At 40.4% G+C, this 20,832-nt stretch overlaps 1 protein-coding gene across 7 annotated transcripts in view; it reads left to right on the forward strand.

The window, feature by feature from the left end:
• The window catches only part of Tmcc1 (transmembrane and coiled-coil domain family 1), a 196,685-nt gene that overhangs the window by 161,860 nt on the left and 13,993 nt on the right, over positions 1–20,832 (forward strand). For all 7 annotated transcript variants that reach the window (XM_075983072.1, XM_075983070.1, XM_075983071.1 and 4 more), the window contains one exon: positions 4,888–5,822. In XM_075983072.1, coding sequence (XP_075839187.1) covers positions 4,888–5,822 — 935 coding nt within the window. The remainder of the gene's footprint in view (positions 1–4,887; positions 5,823–20,832) is intronic.

Consider the following 20,832-nt stretch of genomic DNA (forward strand, 5'->3'; position numbering starts at 1 on the left):
TCTTAATTGATACCAGTATGTCTTACCCAGGATCTTCTGATACCTCAATATTAGTGATTGTTTATACTTATTAGGAAGAACAGAACCCTCCATTTTAAATCTCAGAAATGCCTGTATGACTTCATACAGGGCTTAAGGAAGCTATAGCTGCCTGCTACTTATTCTTCTTTTAAGAAAAACTTTACAGAGGCCAGTCTACAGAGCAAATTCAATCCCATCAGTGACTGTACAAGCAAATAAGACTATGTTGGCTGAAAACTGGTGAGGTGGCTCAGTGGACACTTGGCACTAACCTGACAGCTGAACTTAGGTTCAGTCCCCCAGGATTTGCATGGCAGGAGAGAACTGATTCCCAAAAGCTGCCGTCAGACCTCCACATGTATACCATGGTATCTCCACCAAAGAAAAGTTTTAAAATTCTAAGACTGTGTTGGCTTTATAGGAGTGTTGCTTTTAACCAAAGTCCCTCTGGACTGGTAAGGATATCAAGAGGCTATCTTTATAGCCCACTTCTATCTGCTTTTGTCTTCTTTTACTTCATGAAGAAGTGATTTTGTATTGTTTAGTGTGTAGAATATGGGATTTCTACAAAGAGCTAATACTCTATAAGCCAGACAGAACTTGTACTGAAGATAGTGATTTGAGAGCAGGGTTGGGGGATAGATCTGCTGGCCAGGTAAGATGGTTGGAGAACATTGCTTTCTTAAGTCTGTTGTAGGCAGAGCTGCAGCACTTAAGGTAATCATCTCAGTTGACTTTTCTTGGCTCATGCAGCATTTCATTCTGTGAAATAGACATTTCAATAAGCAAAGGAGACTAGCTTATAAAGAACTTAAAAAGAACTGGCAATATGGATTAGCAGGTAAAGGCACTTGCCACGAACCTTGTAGCCTGAGTTCAATCCCCAGTACTCACATGATAATAAGAAAATAACCAACTCCCACAAGCTCTTTTCTGATCTCCACACATGTCCATGGTACATACATATATACATCCTCAGAGAAAGACATGGATAGATGGATAGGCAGAATATAAATAAGAATAAGTAATTAAATGTAATTTAAAAATAAAAACTTAGAGCACTTGCCATTTTTACAGAGGACCTGAATGTGGATCCCAGCATCTACATCAAGCAACTCAATAATCACTTGTAACTCTAGCTCCAGAAAATCTGATACTCTCTTCTGGACTCCACAGGCACCTTCATTGACACATACATACACATATGTATTTTTTACTTATAAGTAAAAACTAAAATATTGTTTTAATCTTTAAAGACAGGAAAAAAATTAAAGGCAAAACAAAAATATTAATTTGGGGGCAGGAGCATATATGTTGAGGTAGGGTCTTACCATGTAGCCCTAGCTAGTCCAGAACTGACTATATGGCCAACCTTGAACTTGCAACAGTCCTCCTGGGTCCTGAGATTATAGATGTGTATCACCATACCCATATTAAGTTGGTCCTCTCAACGTTACTTTTCTTGCAAGGGACAAGAATACAGAACAGTGTTGGAGGAGGGCCTGCTTTTGTTGGTTTCCAGCTGCCCTGTTCGCTAAGCCCGAAATAATCACACAGAAATTGTATTAATTAAATCACTGCTTGGCCCATTAGCTATAACTATATATATCAGCTAACTCTTACATCTTAATTTAACCCATTTCTATTAATCCTTATATCACCACAAGGTCGTAGCCTACCAGCAAAGTTCCAGCACGTCTATCTCTGGCAGCGGATCCATAGTGTCTCTTTCTCCACCTTCCTTCTCCCAGCATTCAGTTCCCTCTTCCCTGCCTACCTAAGTTCTGCCCTATCAACAGGCCAAGGCAGTTTCTTTATTCATTAATGGTAATCACAGCACACAGAGGGGACTCCAACATCACCTCTCCCTTTCTGTTTAAATAAAAAAAAATATGAAACTTTAACTTTAACATAGCAAAATTACATATAACAAAACAGTTATCAAGTAAGAATTACACCTGCTGGTTAGTATTGAATGCTTAGAGATTATGTTTTTTATTTTTGGAGTATGTATATGTGTGTGAGTGATATATATATATATCACATGTATATATACATGTGTGTGTAGGTGTGGGCTCATGTAGACACCAGAGGAAGTGACAGAGTATCCTCTCACTCTCTGCTTCCTTCCCTTGAGACAGGATCTTTCACAGAACCTGGGGTCATCCAACAAACACCAGCAATCCTCCTGTCTATGTCCCCACCAATGCTGGGGTTAAAGGAATTCATGCAGCCATGCCCAGTTTTTTACATGGGTGCTAAAATCTAAACTCAACCTCTCATACTTGTACATCAAGGGCTCTTAGACCCTGTATGCAGCAAGTAGCCCCACCTCCGCAGCCTACTCTTTCTCTGTATCTCTGTTCAGATTTCCTGCCTGGCTATTGCCCTTCCGTAGGCCAAAGCAGCTTATTTATTAACCAATGGTAATAAAATTCACAGCATACAGAGGGGAATCCCACATCAGTAAGGGATTAGGTCTTCTGCCCTCTCCTACTCCCCCACCCTTGGGAGGGAATATTTTAGTATCACCTTTGTAAACTTTTTCACATTTGGAACTGAGTTGTCTGGAATGAGTTACAGACGCAGTTCTGTGTGTTATATCCAACCTCATGTGCAGCAAAGGAACTATTTTCTGATTGATAGTCATGTCCTCAGGTCAGGTTCCCATAGTTAGAGCACAGACTTTCCCCTTTAGACCTTGGTTCCTGCTCCATTTCTGAGTTTCTCCCCTTTTAAAAATGGGTACCTTTCACAATTGGGAGGTATTACTGGGTATTCCAATAAGTTCCAGTTTCCAGTGTCAGCTGTCCTCTTACAGGCATGGTGATGTCTCTCTGGGAACTCTTTATGGGAAGACACACTGGCCTCAGCTAGGACAGGAATCAGAGTAAAGAGAATATGTTTTATTTAATTATTTTATAGAGAAACAATTCTAACCAAAGTGCAATCATTTATAAACATTTATATATTGAAAATTATTGTGGTTTCTTTTTAAGTGGTTGAACTTTGATTCTAGTCTTTAATAGTATTTTTTAAATTTTTTAGATTTATTTTTATTTTTTATTTATGTGTATTTGTGCCATATGCATGTCCAATGCCCTTGTAATGACAAATGGTTTTAAGCCACTATGTAAATGCTAGGAACTGAACCCAGGTCTACAACAAGTGCCCCTAACTGTTGAACCATCTTTTCAGCCTTCTCTAACAATATTTTCACCAGTTTGATCAATTTCTTTTGTTGTTGTTGTTGTTGTTGTTGTTGTTATTGTTAGATTCATTTGTTTGTGGGGGTTGGGAGTATATACAAACATGCCACAGCCTATGTGGAGATCAGAACTCTTTCCACCACTCTTTCCCAGGACTAGAACTCAGGTTGTCAACCTTGACTCCAGTATGTGCCATTACCCACTAAGCCATGTCCCTAACTCCCAGCATGATTGATTAGTTTTGATCCCACAGATTCATGAACTTGAACATAGAGCAGCTTGCTTGAAGATTCTTCATATCACTGTTTTATATATTCTGCAGTATAATTTGATCTTAATTATTGGACATAGATAAGCAGAATGGTATTATGCACCTTAGTTATAAGATACTAAATATCTTGGAGCACTTAAGAACAAGGATTTTTAGAGCTACTACTGAGGCTCTTGAGGCCTTGTCCATCTGGGACTTTGGCTGCCTGTCCCTTCTGCAGTCTCTAGCGACTGCTTCTCAAAGGTGAATCAGCATTTGGAGGAAGTAATGCAAAAGGCACTGTACTAGTCTCCTTCAAGGTTTGTATCTTGCTGTGCGTGGGTGGGAAGCAGGGCTCTTCCATTGATCTGCATTCCTAACCCCAACAGTATCATTGAAATAGGAAAATGTGGTGGTGGTGGTGGTGGTGGTGGTGGTGGTGGTGGTGGTGGTGGTGGTGGTGGTGGTGGTGGTGGTGGTGGTGGTGGTGGTGGTGATGGTGGTGTTCTGTTTTGTTTTCTCAGTCTTAGGCATCACACCCAGGGCCTCCTATGTGCTAGGCAAGTACTTCACCACTGAAGTATACCCCTAGGGTGTAAGAACACTGTCCTCCTCCAGCCTCAGCTAACTAACTGCTTTGACGTGTAGGAAGGAGTTCAAGCTTTCAAGTCTAAGCAATTGTCCTTTCTTCCATTCCTTTTAGTGACACTCTCCCATATGAAACGACAGTGTGTGAGCTTTCTAATTGTAGTTCCTTACCCAAGGCAAACCTTTTATTGTATAAAACACAAAATTGGGGCTTAAAAAGATCTAACCTTAGTCTCTGATTTGTTTAACCACTTCACCTCTCACTGCCCCTGTCTATTCATACCATCTTCCTGGGTACACCACAGTTAACTTAATTCAGAAGCGTTCAGCAGCACCTCCCCAATCTAGCCTCTGTTTCCCACTGCAGCAAAATGTCCCAAGAATAGGGAATGATCTCATTATCCTGGGTGTGATTTAAAACTAACAAACATTGTGGTAACAATTGGATGCTTTTATCTCAGTATCAACCTTTCTATTCTTGCTAGCATTTTCAGGGGACCAATCTGTGAGTGTGGCTCAGATGATTTTCATAGGATTTCATTGAAAAGCTGACATGCTATCTTATATGGATTTGCTTCTGAACAGATGTATGTATAAGAATGTGAACTAATTCATGCTTTCAACCCATAAAGGGGGCTTTGTTATTTAAAGATATACTGTATAAAGACTAGCCAAGAGGGCAGCAGGGCTTTTACAGGACAGGGGTTGTATAGGTCAGCCATCTGTGCTGAGAGTTGAGCATTAACAAATTTTCAGCACGTTTTGGCTTATTGATTCTGGACTGCTTCTAATATTCACCTCTTGCTTTTAAAATGTTAGGTCGAGCGTTTGGAAGTAAGCAGCCTCGCCCAGACTTCCAGTGCCGTGGCCTCCAGCACCGATGGCAGCATCCACACAGAGTCTGTGGATGGAATACCAGACCCTCAACGCACAAAAGCTGCCATTGCACACCTGCAACAGAAGATCCTAAAGCTAACAGAACAGATCAAGATTGCGCAGACAGCCCGAGACGACAACGTTGCTGAATACCTGAAGCTTGCCAACAGTGCAGACAAGCAGCAGGCTGCTCGCATCAAACAAGTATTTGAGAAGAAGAACCAGAAATCTGCACAGACCATCCTCCAGCTGCAGAAGAAGCTTGAGCATTACCACCGCAAGCTCCGTGAAGTGGAACAGAATGGGATCCCCCGGCAGCCTAAGGATGTCTTCAGGGACATGCACCAAGGTCTGAAGGATGTGGGTGCAAAGGTGACTGGCTTCAGTGAAGGTGTGGTGGACAGCGTCAAAGGTGGATTTTCCAGCTTCTCCCAGGCTACCCATTCAGCAGCAGGGGCTGTGGTCTCCAAGCCCAGAGAGATTGCCTCACTGATTCGGAACAAATTTGGCAGTGCAGACAACATCCCTAATCTGAAGGACTCATTAGAGGAAGGACAAGTGGATGACGGGGGAAAGGCTTTAGGGGTGATTTCAAACTTTCAGTCAAGTCCAAAATATGGTAGTGAGGAAGATTGTTCTAGTGCCACTTCAGGCTCAGTAGGAGCCAATAGTACCACTGGGGGCATTGGTGTAGGAGCATCAAGCTCCAAGACAAACACCCTAGACATGCAGAGCTCAGGGTTTGATACACTACTGCATGAGATCCAGGAGATCCGGGAAACCCAGGCCAGACTGGAGGAATCCTTCGAGACCCTCAAGGAACATTATCAGAGGGACTACTCCTTAATAATGCAGACCTTACAGGAAGAGCGGTATAGGTAAGTTCTGTTAAATTTAAAGCCTAAATTATTTGTTCCCTTCTCTTTGAATGTGGAGAAGTGAATTTAAAAGATGTCTGTCTCTAGAATGTCCCAAGTGTTCAGATCTGTCAGTAACAGCCACAGGAGTTCTGTGTCAGTCAACACAGCCGTTAAATGACTCCTAAGATCACACACAGATGGGGCATTTCTTCACTCCTCAGTCTTCTATTCCAGTTTATGACTTTAACATGAAGCTCAGGCTTTCCGAGGTATTTCTTTAATGATCTGAAGCCATGATACATAGTCATTGAAGCCTTCACTGCATTGCACTGAATTCAGAACATGTTAATCCTGAGAACTTTGTAAATAGCTAATGGTAGTGAGGATTTAGCCTAGCCAAAATGTAGTGAACCTTGTGGGGTTTGGGCTTTAAACGTACTTATGTCAGCAATATAGAAAGAACTGGGGCATTTGGATGATAGTAGACATAGTATTAAGTCATTCTACTGTAGTTAGAAAGTGCTCAAAGAGCTCAGTGCTCTTCATTCAGAATCTGTACCAAAGTTTAGAGTGGGTCATTCGTTCTTGCTATAGGGATGGAACCCAGAGCCTTATCCATGACCACCCACACCCTATGCTGAGTTTGGTTTTTCACATTGCACATAGGTTTCTGTTGGACCACTCTTGTCCAGTCTACAAATCTGTATCCTGTCTTCCAGGTAGAGAAAGAATATCCTCCCCACAGTAATCACTCAGATCCAAACTTATGGGCCAGAGATTGGCAACCTCGTGCAGATCAAGAAACAATCTTAGGAGAGTGCTGTCTCTGCACACAAAACCTTGCAACACCTGAGCACTGGCCTTGTTCCTATCCCTAACTAAAAGAATCTCTAGTACTTTACTAGACATTGGGGTTTGAACAAATGAATTCCCTTTCACCTCTTAAAAACTAAAAGTGATGCTTTAAAACTTTACTTTTATGAGGTAACTCAGTGTCCGAAATAAATTGCTTGTGTTTATCACTTAGTTTTAAAGACGGCAGCAACAAGCTTGCTCCAAATGGTGAAAATGCTAAGCAGCCATCCAGTCTACCACCTTTGTTAATTTTCTTCAGTTCTCATTGACACTTTGAGAACCAAGGGATATGGCTCAGTTGGTAAAGTGCTTTCTAACATGTGCTAGATAAATTGGTGATAGTATACATCTGTAATTCCAACAAGAAGATCAAAAGCTCATCAGTCAAAAGCATTTGCTGTCTTCAGGGAACCAAAGTTCAATTTCCAATACATCATGTGACTAACAACTGCCCATATCTCCAGCTCCTGTGTTTATGATGCACTCTGTTGTCTCCCATTGACTTACATAGACAAGCATATAGCAGGCACACACTTAACACATAAATAAAACCTTTACAGATTTTTACAAATAAGTCTTTTTTTTTAATCAAAGTCATGTGTAGGCCAACTTTTCTGTCCTGACCCCCAGCTCCCAGATAACCACATAAAGATTTATTAATTATAAATGTTCAGCCAATAGCTTAGGTTTGTAACTAACTAGCTCTTTCAACTTAAATTTACCCATATTTCTTATTCCTGCTCTACCCCCCAGCAGTACCGTTTTTCAGCACTGCATGTTCATCTCCTAATTCCTCTGCATCTCACTGTTGACTCTGCCCTTTTTCCCCAGTGTCCCTTAGTCTGGCTCTCTCATCTACTCTTTTCCTGCCTAGCTATTGGCCAGTCAGCTCTTTACTGTACAAAAGGGATATTCCACAGCAGTTATCCATAAGAAGTGTGAAGACAGCCTGGGTCACATGAGACCTTGTCTTGAAAAATAATCAAAAAAAATTTTTTAAAGCGGGTAGAAAGTATAGTGGTAGAGTGTTTACCTGACTGCCAAACAGTGGGTGAGAGTACTGATAAGATGGCTCTGCACACAGAAGCACTAGCTGCCAAGACCTGAGTTTAATCCCCAGGACCTATCTGATGGGAAGAGAGCACCAACTTCCACAAGTTGTCCTCACACCTCCATATGCACACACTGACATACATGCACGCGCGCACACACACACTAAATGTAATAATTTTTTGGAAAAAAAGACGGGTGAAAGAAGAATGAATTTAGGAAAGAAAAAAAGTTAAACATGTTTCTGTCATCAATGCTTTCTGTATCTATTATACTGGGAAGATAGTGTTCAAGTGAACTGATTAAATACGATACTTGGTCCTTTTTTACCATATTAAAACTAAATCCCAAATTCTAATTCCATTTCTGTTACTAGCTGTGAAAAACAGGTAGATTTATTGACATCTAAGAGTAGCAAAAACCCTGCACAAGACTGTTACAACACTAAAATGAAATGCATGCAGGCCAGTGCTGGCCCCACAGTGCTGCAATGATGTCAGGTGACCACTGCTACTAAGCCTCAGCCCCACCCTCCAGAGGACCTCTCTCCATTATTTAAGAGATAAAAAATTAACATTCCTGTTATAAAATTCCTCTAGGGTTTAAAATTCATATAGAAATTGTTTTCTTCAAGTTAGATATAGACCAATGTGAGAAAAGGAGAGGAGGGAAAACACATGTAGAAAAGTCTGCCTTCCTGTGTCTGTTAGAGTAAGTCCTAGACTGGCACTTCATCTCCTTACCACTGCTGTAGGATTGTGTCTCAGCCCCTTCTGCATGTGAGCAGCTCTGTTCCTTCATTTTACTGTGGGGTCTCTGGAGTAGAGAGTGAAGAAACCTAAACCCTGCTGGATGTGCACTTGTCACTGCTCTCTCAGCCTCGCTATATTTCCTTACAACAGAATCTTGAAGACTTTGAAAAGCCACATTTTTTTTAATACTGGTAATTCCCTAGAAAGAATAGTTTTAAAAGTGGGGGGTTGGGGGGCTCCATTGTTTGTCCTCATGCAGCAAATGCATTTGTCTAACATTATTGGTCTTTGAACAGTTTCACAGAGTGACACTCTTCTCTTGAATGAAAAACTATTTTGGATACCAAAACTTCTCACATTTTAAGTATTTTTGGAGAATTCCTCTAGTACACTTTAAAAAATAACTTAGCTATCCAACCAGGAGTGCTCTGGTTACATGTCTGCAGGAAATGTTCCTAGCTGTTTGTTTGACTGTTTAGCTTGTCTCCTTTATATCTGTATGTATAGTTTGTTTTTCTCCTTTCCCTACCTCATCCATGCTACACTGTTAATGAGCTTCCTGCAGCCTACTAGTTCTGTTTTTCTTTTCCCCTCCTCTTTGGTCTTACACATGCTAAACAAATATTCTGCCATTTAAGCTACACCCCAGCCCATATTTATATTTCTACTTTGTTGCAGGCTTTGATTTTATAGGGAAAAAAAGTAAGTGATAGGTGAACTATATAACCAAGAATTAGTTAACTTGGACATGGCTTTTCCAGTGTCTTGTCTTTTCTGTTTCTGTGATTTATCTTACCAGTGCCTGAACAAGGGAGCAACCATTGTATGATGGCAATGATGATGATGATGATTTACAAATGATAACACTAACACTTTGAGAATTTGCTAAACTGCTGTGATACACTTCACTAACTCTCACAGCAACCTGCAAGTGGTCTGTGTTATCCCATTGTACAGTTGAGGAAAACTGAGGGCCAGTGACGGGATGGTTGGTTGGTTTACTGGTTGACTGGTTGGTTTTCCGAGGCAGGGTTTCTCTGTGCAGCCCTAGATATTCTAGAACTAGCTCTGTAGACTAGGTTGGCCTTGAACTCAGATATCACCTGCCTCTGCCTCCCATGTTCTAGGGTTAAAGTTACGATCTATTACATCCAGCCAGTGTTGTTTTTTTAATTTGCTGAAGGTGAACAACTAAGCCAGAACTTTACCTCACTTCGAATCCAGTGTCCTTTTATAGTAACGCAGGTTGTGTTCCAAGCTCAGCCCTGATATCTTTGTGACTGATGTAATTGAAAGACCACTGTAATTTTGAGAAGCACTCACTCATGACTGCACTAGAGGTGCTAGCAGGCTTTCCCAAGGTTGGAGCATGCATCTGTCTACTAAAGTTTGAGTTACTATTTTGAATATATTATATAAAATTCTTTGAAAATTTTCAAATGCCAATACAACAGTGTAGGTAGAAATTGAAATCTCCTCGTAGCCCAGCATCATTTTCCCCCTTCCAGAGACGTCTCAACAGTGCTGCTTTCTTAATGTGCTTCTCCTGTGTTCTGCCCGTGAACTTCTGGAGAGGACCTGCTTAATATTCTGCAATAATCAGGTGTCCTAATTCCTCTGTCCCTACCAACACACTTATGCCAGACAGCCTGGGCAGCCATGGTAGCAGAGCCTGCATCTAAAGCTCCTCTTCTCCCATCGAAAGGAATAAGATGTGAGTCACTGAGCTTTGCAGTGGGCTTTTTTTTTTTTTGGTACTTAAATCATATTATTTTTAATTTATTTTTTATGTGCATTGGCGTTTTGCCTGCATATCTGTCTATATGTGTGAGAGGGTGTCAGATACCCTGGAATTGGAGTTAGAGACAGTTGTGAGCTGACATATGAGTTCTGGGAATTGAACCTGTGTCCTTTGGGAGAGCAGCCAGTGTTCTTAACTGCTGATCATCTCTCCAGCCCCTGCATAGGGCTTTCGGTTATAAGCGAGGTTCCTGTATGGGAGGTAAAGGAATGAGGTTTAATAAGGTCTTAAGTGGTAGGATACCTATTTGAAAGACTCTAAATGCATTTGTAAGCTCCCTCAACCCTAAGACATTTTTCTAAAACCTTACACTCACTCTCTCTTGGAAACGGGACAGTAACCCACACACACACACACATGCTGGACTGCTCATCCTCCTGTGTCCTTGTGAATAATCTTCAAACATAACTCCATTATGGGAATTGAGGCAAATACAACCCACAGATGTTGACTCAGTTTCTGATGTATTGATTTAGTCACCAGAACAAAGTCAGGATGGACCACAGATGCTCTCCCTTATCTCACCCGATCACGCAGCTATTCTCCTGCCCTGTAATAGACCAATCACTGCTAGTAACCCTTTGAATAAGCCAATCCAATAAGTTGGAAAACAACCTACAGGTCCCCCCTTGTGTGTGTGGCTTTTTGCTTTAAAAGATGAACTGTAACAGCTATTGGTTGTCCTTCATATCCCGAACCTGAAGGGTCCTGTCATGACAGAATAAAAATCCTCTTGCTTTTGCATCAATTATGGCTGTGTGAGTGGTGTCTGAAGCAACTCCTCCCTGAAGTTTGGACTTCTAGTCCAACATATTGACTTCAGGTTTCCTTGTCCAGTCCTCTTTGTCTCCTCTTTAAAATATTAGCTTAGGTTTGCTAGTAGCTCCTGGGTTCAAAGATACTCAAAGGAGAAGAGAACTTCAGTGTATAGTTGAACCTGATTATAGATGCATACACTGAGGCCAGGAAAGATATGTAACTATACCATGTCACCTAGCAAAATCACTTCATATGTATTTATTTACCAATAGCAGCTGAGAGAACGAGGCTTGTTCCCAGAGTGGTATGCTAGTTAACAGACTAGTGGAGGATAGGTTCAACTGAGGCAGAATGCATTGACAGTATGAAGACTGTAAAGCTCTCCTAGGAGTTCCTGGTTGCTTTTTTGTTAGGAATTCTGTGTTTGCTGCTAGTGCTAGCAGTACTGTGTAAAGTGGACAGGAGCCTTCCTAGTATTGATAGGCAGCAATATAATTTGAAAAGCTTCTATTTTAGAAACAGTCATCAAAAATCTCCCAACCAAAAAAAGCCCAGGACCAGCTGGTTTCAGCTCAGAATTCTACAAAACTTTCAAAGAGGAACTAATACCAATACTCCTCAAATTATTCCTATACAATAGAAACAGAAGGAACATTGCCAAACTCTTTTTATGAGGCAACAATTATCCTGATACCTAAACCACAAAAAGACATTACTAAGAAGGAGAATTGTAGACCAATCTCACTCATGAATGTTGATGCAAAAATACTAAATAAAATACTGGCGAATCGAATCCAAGAACACATAAGAACCATCATCCACCATGATCAAGTCAGCTCCATCCCAGAGATGCAGGGATGGTTCAACACACAAAAATATGTCAATGTAATCCACCATATAAACACTGAAAAATAAAAACCACATGATCATCTCAGATGCCAAAAAAGCTTTAGACAGAATACAACATTCCTTCATGATAAAGGTCTTGGAGAGAGAGCAGGGATCCAAGGAATATACCTAAACATAATAAAGGCAATATACAGCAAGCCAATAGCCAACATCAAACTAAATGGAGAAAAACTCCCAGCAGTTCCACTGAAATCAAGAACAAGACAAGATTGTCAACTTTCTCCATATCTATTCAATATAATTCTTGAGGTCTTAGCTAGAGCAGTAAGACCAAAAGGAGATCAAGGGGATACAAATTAGAAAAGAAGTCAAACTCTCACTGTTTGTTGATGATATGAGAGTTTACATAAGTGATCCCAAAAACTCTACCAAGGAACTTTTACAACTCATAAACACTTTTCAGTAATGTAGCAGGATACAAGATTAACTCAAAAAAATCAGTAGCCCTCCTGTACACAGATGATAAAAGGGCTGGGGAAGAAATCAGAGAAACACGCTTCACAATAGCTACAGATAGCATAAAATATCTCAGAGTATTTTGTATGACAAGAACTTTAAATCTTTGAAGAAAGAAATTGAAGAAGACACCAGAAAGTGGAAAGATTTCCCATGCTCTTGGGTAGGCAGAATTAACATAGTAAAAATGCCAATCTTACCAAAAGTAACCTACATATTCAATACAATGCCCATCAAAATCCCAGCAAAATTCTTTCCAGACCTCGAAAGAACAGGACTCAACTTCGTATGGAAAAGCAAAAAATCCAGGATAGCCCAAACAATCCTGTACAATAAAAGAACTTTTGGAGGCATCACCATCCCTGACTTTATTTATTTATTTTTTTTTTGGTTTTTTCGAGACAGGGTTTCTCTGTGGTTTTGGAGCCTGTCCTGGAACTAGCTCTTGTAGACCAGGCTGGTCTCGAACTCACAGAGATCCGCCTGCCTCTGCCTCCCGAGTGCTGGGATTAAAGGCGTGCGCCACCACCGCCCGGCTCATCCCTGACTTTAAACTCTACTACAGAGCCTGTTATTAGTATAAGAACAGACAGGAGGACCAATGGAACCAAATAGAAGACCCGGATATGAATCCACACATCTTTGAACACCTGATTTTTGACAAAGAAGTAAAAAGTATCAAATGGGGAAAAAAAGCATATTTAGCAAGTGGCACTGGCATAACTGGATATCAACATGTGGAAGAATGAAAATAGACCCATATCTATCACCATGCACAAAACTCAAGTCCAAATGGATCAAAGACTTCAACATAAAGCCAAACACACTGAACCTCATAGAAGAGAAAGTGGGAAGTACACTTGAATGCATTGGCACAGGAGACCACTTCCTAAATATAACCCCAGTAGTACAGACACTGAGAGAAACAGTTAATAAATGGTACCTCCTGAAACTGTAAAGCAAAGGACACTGTCAATAAGACAAAACAAATGGGAAAAGATCTTCACTAACCCCACATCAGACAGAGAGGGCTGATCTCCAAAATATACAAAGAACTCAAGAAATTAGTCATCAAAAGAACAAACAATCCAATAAAAAAAAATGGAGTACAGACCTAAACAGAGAACTCTCAACAGAGGAATCTAAAATGACTGAAAGACACTTAAAGAAATGTTCAACATCCTTAGTCATCAGAGAAATGCAAACCAAAACAACTCTGAGATTCCATCTTACACCTGTAAGAATGGCCAAGATCAAAAACACTGATGACAACTTACGCTGGAGATGTTGTGGGAAAAGGGAAACACTTCTGCATTGCTGGTGGGAAGCAAGCTGGTACAACCCCTTTGGATGTCAGTGTGGCGATTTCTCAGAAAATTAGGAAACAACCTTCCTCAAGACCCAGTAATCCACTTTAGGGTATATACCTAAAGGATGCTCAATTGTGCCACAAGGACATGTGCTCAGCTATGTTCATAGCAGCATTGTTTGTCATAGCCAGAACCTGGAAACAACCTAAATGCCCCTTGACCGAAGAATGGATAAGGAAAATGTGGTACATTTACACAATGGAGTACTACACAGCAGAAAAAAATAACAACATCTTGAATTTTGCAGGCAAATGGATAGAGCTAGAAAACATTATTTTGAGTAAGGTAACGCAGACACAGAAAGACAGTTATCACATGTACTCACTCATAGGTGGTTTTTTCTTTTTTTTTTTTTTTTTTTTGGTTTTTTTGAGACAGGGTTTCTCTGTGGCTTTGGAGCCTGTCCTGGAGCTAGCTCGGTAGACCAGGCTGGTCTCGAACTCACAGAGATCCGCCTGCCTCTGCCTCCCGAGTGCTGGGATTAAAGGCGTGCGCCACCATCGCCCGGCTCATAGGTGGTTTTTAAACATAAAGAAAACCAGCCCACAAACCACAATCTCAGAGAACTAAGACAACAATGAGGACACTAAGGAAAAACTTAGATAGATCTAAGCTACATGGGAAATAGAAAAGGACAAGATCTCCTGAGTAAATTGTGAACATGGGGACCTTGGGGAGGATTGAGTGGGGAGGGGAGAGACAGGGAGGGGAACTGAGAAAAATGTAGAGCTCAAAAAAAAAATCAATAAAAAACAAAATGGTATACAACCGGAAAAAAAAGAAATGACACAAGAAGCACCTACAATTTGGCATTTCAGTTAGAGTCCCTGTGTATCACACATTTGATTAATAAACTCTGAAGTGCTGAAAAAAATGATAAAAGAAAAGAAAAGCTTCTATTTTGAGGAGTTTGCTTTGGAATCAGCTTCTGAGAATATTTGTATTAAGCCCAAGGATATCTTAAATCACACTGAGTCACAATAGCAAAATTAGAGAAAGAACAGTATCACATGCATTGGAACATTGAGTAACTTGGCTAATCCAGTCAGGCCAGGCTGTTTACTAGCTATGTAAGTAGTTGTTTAAACATGATTTTACTGTCTGTCATTGGATATGATTAGATCTTGTTGTTTTAAGCCCTTTTCAACTGTTAATCAGCTGAAATTGATCAATATTTCTAGAGAATATGTCAGCTATACTTAAGCAGTAACTCTGAAATAGAAACCAAGACAGTTCGGATTGTTAGCCTTTTGTGTACGGGGTGGGGTGTTCTGAGATATTTTTGTGAAAGGGTAAGACCTGATATACAAAGAGATTCACAGATGTGTTCTTCCTAGCTTAGCCATTAAAGAGGTATAGAGGGGTATGGGTGGGGCAGGGGGGAGAGAAAATAAATTAGTTACCTATTAATTCATCGAACCTGGACAAGCTTGCCAGCTCTTATACATCTTAATTGTATGGCCTTAAATGGGTCATATAACTCACCTGAGCCTCAGTTTCTCTGCCTATGCAAATAAGGTATACTTATCAAAAAGGGGTTGTAACCATTATTTAATGAGACAGAGGGAAAGAAGAAGAGAGTGAGGAGGGAAGAAGCATGGAAGCACCTTGGTAGGGTGCTTTAGAGTAGGAAACCAGTGTTCAGGGTTTAGTTCAATGATAGAACATGTGCTTTTCACGGTCCTGAAATAAATCATTTACCATCAACACCACACATGGACAGGCACACACATGCTAAGGAGTTCAGTAAATGTTGTTGTTTTTTCCGGGTGTGCCAGGATGTTACACACATAGCATTTTCTAATCTCTAAATTGCCAGACTGTCCCTGTAGATTTTATTTTCAATATTCTTTAGCTACCTTTTATTTCATGTATTAAGAAAATGCACTGTTTACCCTTAGATTCTTAGGGGTCTAACTGTGCTGCACTGCCCTTTTTGAGACAGGATCACACCAGACTGTCTGAAATTCTCAGTCATCCTGCCTCAGTCTTGCAAGTGCTAGGATTACAGACTAGTTCATTGTTACCTAGCCTCCTCTCAAGCTTCAACACACTGAAGTCATAAGATGTAAACCAAATTACCCGTTTCCCCAGCATAGACAGGTGTTGTTCACATTCCCATGTCAAGCTCCTCAGCTATGTCTCTCCGATTCTAGGCAGACCTATGTGTCCCAGATTCATTTGGGAAATGGTACAGGAGTCTGTTCTCGGAGTTGCCTCTATGTTTTAGTTCATGTGTCTCAGAACCTGCTTCACAAGTTTTTTCAAGCATCTGCTCTACTGACCTATTTCCCAACTTAAGAAGCACCACAGGCTCTCAAGGTGACTCCAAATTTTTGAACCACACCCCAAAAAAGTAATGCTTTAGATTGGCATTCCCAGCCTGTTCACTCACCTAGATTTTCATTCATCAGAAATTTAACCCAGAAGAATCCCTGGTTTATCTTTGATCAAAGAAGGCCACTGTGTTGCCCAGTCCAGAGACCCAAAACACTTCCACAATGAGTAGTTATAAAGTTATTTACCTCCAAAAACTAGGCATGACCAGCAGTTGTAACACAGCAATTTTTATTTCCAGCCAGGGTTGTGTTCAGCCTGCCTTAAAAACAACTTACAGTCCAGGTTTTCTCTTTGTTGATAATGAAGACGAAGCCATGTTTAGAAGTGATTTAGGAAAGAGCTTTGAATAAAACTCCTTAAAATGAGGTTGTTGGTCTCATGATAACTTTGCCCAGGCTGAGTTGCAAGAAATGTACAAGAAATAGAATCATGCACAGTACTTAAGAGAATCAAAAGCGTACCTCATCCTAGCAGTCCAAAAAATGCCTGCTCAGCATCCTTGGGGTAGGAGGCCTTGGTTTTTAAAGCAGGAATGTTAAAGGTCGGACACAGCTTATCTTCGCTCTTCCTCCTTCGTACCCTTTGGTTGACTGGGTCATTAGTGAAAAGATGAAGGTGTCTGATCTCTGAATTCCCTTTTCCTAATTTAGGATTTAGACAAGGAAACAGAAGACATCATATTACTAATGACCCTTTATCATATAGATCTTGATTGGTTAGTAATGAAGGGGGAGAGGCAACCAATAAACATGTTAAAACCTGAGGCAGGACAAGGTGGGTCAAACCCTTGCCCACCTCACCAACAGAGGAGTTTCAAGAAACTTAAGGAGGTCCTCTGCCTTCTGTCTCCTTACTTGTTGAATTGAGTAAATTCCATGGGAGGGAGTGAAGTTGCTGTGGAAAAGGCTTTGTAAATCTCTGTGTGTAGAGGGAGGGTAGTTATCCTTCTGATACTGTCCAGTGGTGCACCAAGGTCAGGCTGACATTCATGTAAAACCTGAGAAAGCTTGGAAAGGAATTCTAGACACAAAAGAACAGAGTTAAACACAGCTTAATGCTGTAGCTCCTTTTAAAAGAGGTTTTCCTGATTGAACAGTAGCCAAAAAAAAAAAAAAAAAGAAAAAAAAGGAAACACCCACCCCATGCGGTTTTGAAACAGCGGCTTCCTGGGCTGTGCTGCTAGCACAAACTCTGACTCTTTCAAGAGGTCTGGCAAAGGAGCATTTAAATGGAGTTTGTGAGCAGAGTGCTACAAACTGCTTAATGGCGCAACATAGACACATAGACCAGCTGCATACTTGGAACTGGGGCAGAGAGAATGGCTCTTAGAGGCAATGAACAGACCTCCAACATGTTGGACTGGGTGGAGCCAAAAGATAAAGCAGCCTTAGTTGCTGCTTAGTCTTTTAAGAAGCACCCCTAGACAGAAAAGGATTTCAGATACACAATAAAGAGATTCAGATTTTAAAAAGACCTCTAAATGGGTCACAGTGTTGGATAAATGTACGTAGGCTTGGAAGAGAGAAGAAAAAGAGTATAGAGAGTTATAAAAAGAAGCAAATGGTTTTTAAAAAATAAAACAAAGTCTTTAAAGAGACAGAGTAAACTTGTAGAAAAAGCAATAGAGTAAGAAAAATAAGCCACATAAAGATGGAATATTCACAGAGAGTCTGGATTATGTATATTATTGTGTTTTCTTTGAATTTTTTGACTGGGAATGAGCTAAGTACAGAGAGACATTTTGTTGTAAACCCACATATATATTTTAAAGGGATTTCAAAATTTGGGTCTAAGGATACGTTGCTTTGGAAGAGAGGTTCTGCTTTTGTTTCCACAGAAGATGAGAACCTATGGATTACTTCCAGACTAATGTGGTTTGAAGGAAAGACCAAGACCCCCCCAAAAGGTCACTGTGAACACCTCCAAAAATGACTGTGCCTAATAAATAGCAGGAAGTAGTCTAGACAACAATGCCAAAATTCACAAATATTGTTTATAAATATTTGTTTACATTTAAAGGGGGATATGCTATAGAGATGAATACTTTTCATTGGTATGGATCTTGGCTTATTGATACAAATTTAAGATCAGTTTTGTTAGATGTATATTCCTATTCTTGATTAATGTGTTGTGTTTGTGCATCTCATTTAAAATGTAATGTATAATTAAGAAATGTAGGTTAACAGATAATCATCTATAATAGTTAAGCTTGTAGTCATGTTAGGTTTTCTAGAATGTAGAGATATATTTCAGTTAGATAGGTATTCTCCAAGTCTTTCAAAGACCTTCAGAATATGGCATTTAAAATGTTTTAAGAAGTTAGGACTTTTCATGACAATGAGCCACATCTGTTCCTAGCAGCACCAATCTACTTCAAGAGGATGATGGGCATCAAAGAGGCTCCTAATGGAGTTTGTTAGCCATTTGGGCAAGAAATTGCTCTTGCCTGGACTGCTTGATGGTTTGCTGTGTGAACTAGACATGCAGGACCCACAGAGAAATGACTGCTGAATTGCCTAAAGAAGGTGAGACAGTCCTTTAGGGTTCCTGCTTCATAAAAGAGTCTGCAGACATTCTGCAGGACACAAGAAAAAAGTGACTAACAAACTTGCAATATTGGCTGAACTGTCTCTGAAATTTCCTGTTTCGTGGAAAAGTCTGCCAGATACTATGGGCCAGTAGACTGAAGATGGGTTCCCACAGCAAAGAAGAACTTTGGGGACTGTCCAGGCAGCAAGATGTCTCTGTCCATTCTAGAGTTTTGGAAGTCACTTATGGTCCACTTTCTGTTAATTTAGGTAATATTATATCCTTCTGGGGTCTTTGATGGAGTAGAAGAATAGATAGTTATAATTATAGTTTTCCTTAGTTATGATAAAAGATAAAGTTGATATAAATGTTGTAACTGCAATTCTTGCTTGACACCTGTTTTGTTATATGAATTTTACTATGTTAAAGTTAAAACCTTTTTATTAAAACAGAAAAGGAGAAATGGTGTGGGAAGTTCTTCTGTATATGTGTTGCTTTTATCGGTTAATGAATCTGCTTTCAGCCAGTGGCTTAACAGAATATAGTCAAGCTGGAAAAGATACAGAGAGAGAGTAGGTGGAGTCAGGGAGAAGTCATGGAGCCACCAGAGAAGAAAGACACAGCTACCAGCCAGGACCTTGCCAGTAGGCCACGAGCCTCATGATAAAATAGAGAATAATGGCCGGGCAGTGGTGGCACACGCCTTTAATCCCAGCACTTGGGAGGCAGAGGCAGGCTGATCTCTGTGAGTTCGAGACCAGCCTGGTCTACAAGAGCTAGTTCCAGGACAGGCTCCAAAACCACAGAGAAACCCTGTCTCGAAAAACCAAAAAAAAAAAAATAGAGAATAATGGAAATGGGTTAAGATGTAAGAGCTAGCCAAAAAGAAGTTGGAATCTAATAGGCCAAGCAGTGATTTAATTAATACAGTTTCTATGTGGTTATTTTGGGTCTGGGCAGCTGGGAAAGAACAAAGGGCCTCCGCCAATTGTAGTGGGAGCAGCGGGCCGCTTCCCGCCACCTGGATCCCACACCGGCTAGCTTTACCTGAAACAATTACATGGAAACTGTATTCTTTTAAACACTGCTTGACCCATTATATCTATCCTCTTACTGGCTAATTCTCACATCTTGATTAACCCATTTCTAATAATCTGTGTAGCACCACTGTTGAGAGAGTGGCGGGGCTGTGTCCCGGGCACCCGGCCGCCCGCATGGCTTATGCCCCGAAATAATTACACAGGAACTGTATTCTTTTAAACATTGCCTGGCCCATTAGTTCCAGCCTCTTATTGGCCAGCTCTTACATATTAATCTAACCCATTTCTACTAATCTGTGTAGCCCATGAGGTAGCTTACCAGGAAAGATCTTAACCTGCATCTGTCTGGAGTGAGAGAATCATGGCGACTCCGACTCAGCTTCTTTCTCCCAGCATTTTGTTCTGCCTACTCCACCCACCTAAGGGATCGCCTATCAAAATGGGCCAAGGCAATTTCTTTATTAGCCAATGACCTTCCTCCATCATTTCCCCTTTATCTGTTTAAATAAAAAGAGGAAGGCTTTAACTTTAACATAGTAAGGTTACATATAACAAAACAGTTATCAAGCAAGAATTATAGTTATAATATTTATATCTATTTTATCTTTTATTATAACTAAGGAAAATTATAACTATGTATCCATTTTTTAATTTCATCAAAGACTCCAGAAGGATATAATGTTACCTAAGCAAACAAGAAATCCAAACTCTAGAAATGACAGAGACAACTCACTACCTGGACAGTCACCCAAAGTTTCTCTGTACTGTTGGGGCATCCATCTTTGACCTTTAGGCCCATAGTATCCAGCAGACATTTTTATGAAGCAGGAAATTTCAAAGACAGTTTAGTCATTTCTTGCTGTGTCCTGTAGAATGTCTCGCAGACTCTCATGAATTAGGAACCCCGAAAGACCATCTCATTTTTAGGCAAGTTTAGCAGTCCTCTTTCTGTGGGTTTTCTGTGTCCAGTTTATGTAACAGTCCAGGCAAGAACAGTTTTTGTCCAAATGGCTATCAAACTCCATAAGGAGCCTCTTTAATGCCCATCTTTCACTTGAAGTAGTTGGGGCTGCCAGGAGCAGATGTGTCTCATTGCCATGAAAATCCCTACGTTATTAAAATATTTTAAATGTCATATTTTGTAGTCTTTGAGAGATATGAAGAATG

The sequence above is a fragment of the Microtus pennsylvanicus genome, chromosome 8 (assembly GCF_037038515.1).
Source record: "Microtus pennsylvanicus isolate mMicPen1 chromosome 8, mMicPen1.hap1, whole genome shotgun sequence".
NCBI lineage: Eukaryota > Metazoa > Chordata > Mammalia > Rodentia > Cricetidae > Microtus > Microtus pennsylvanicus.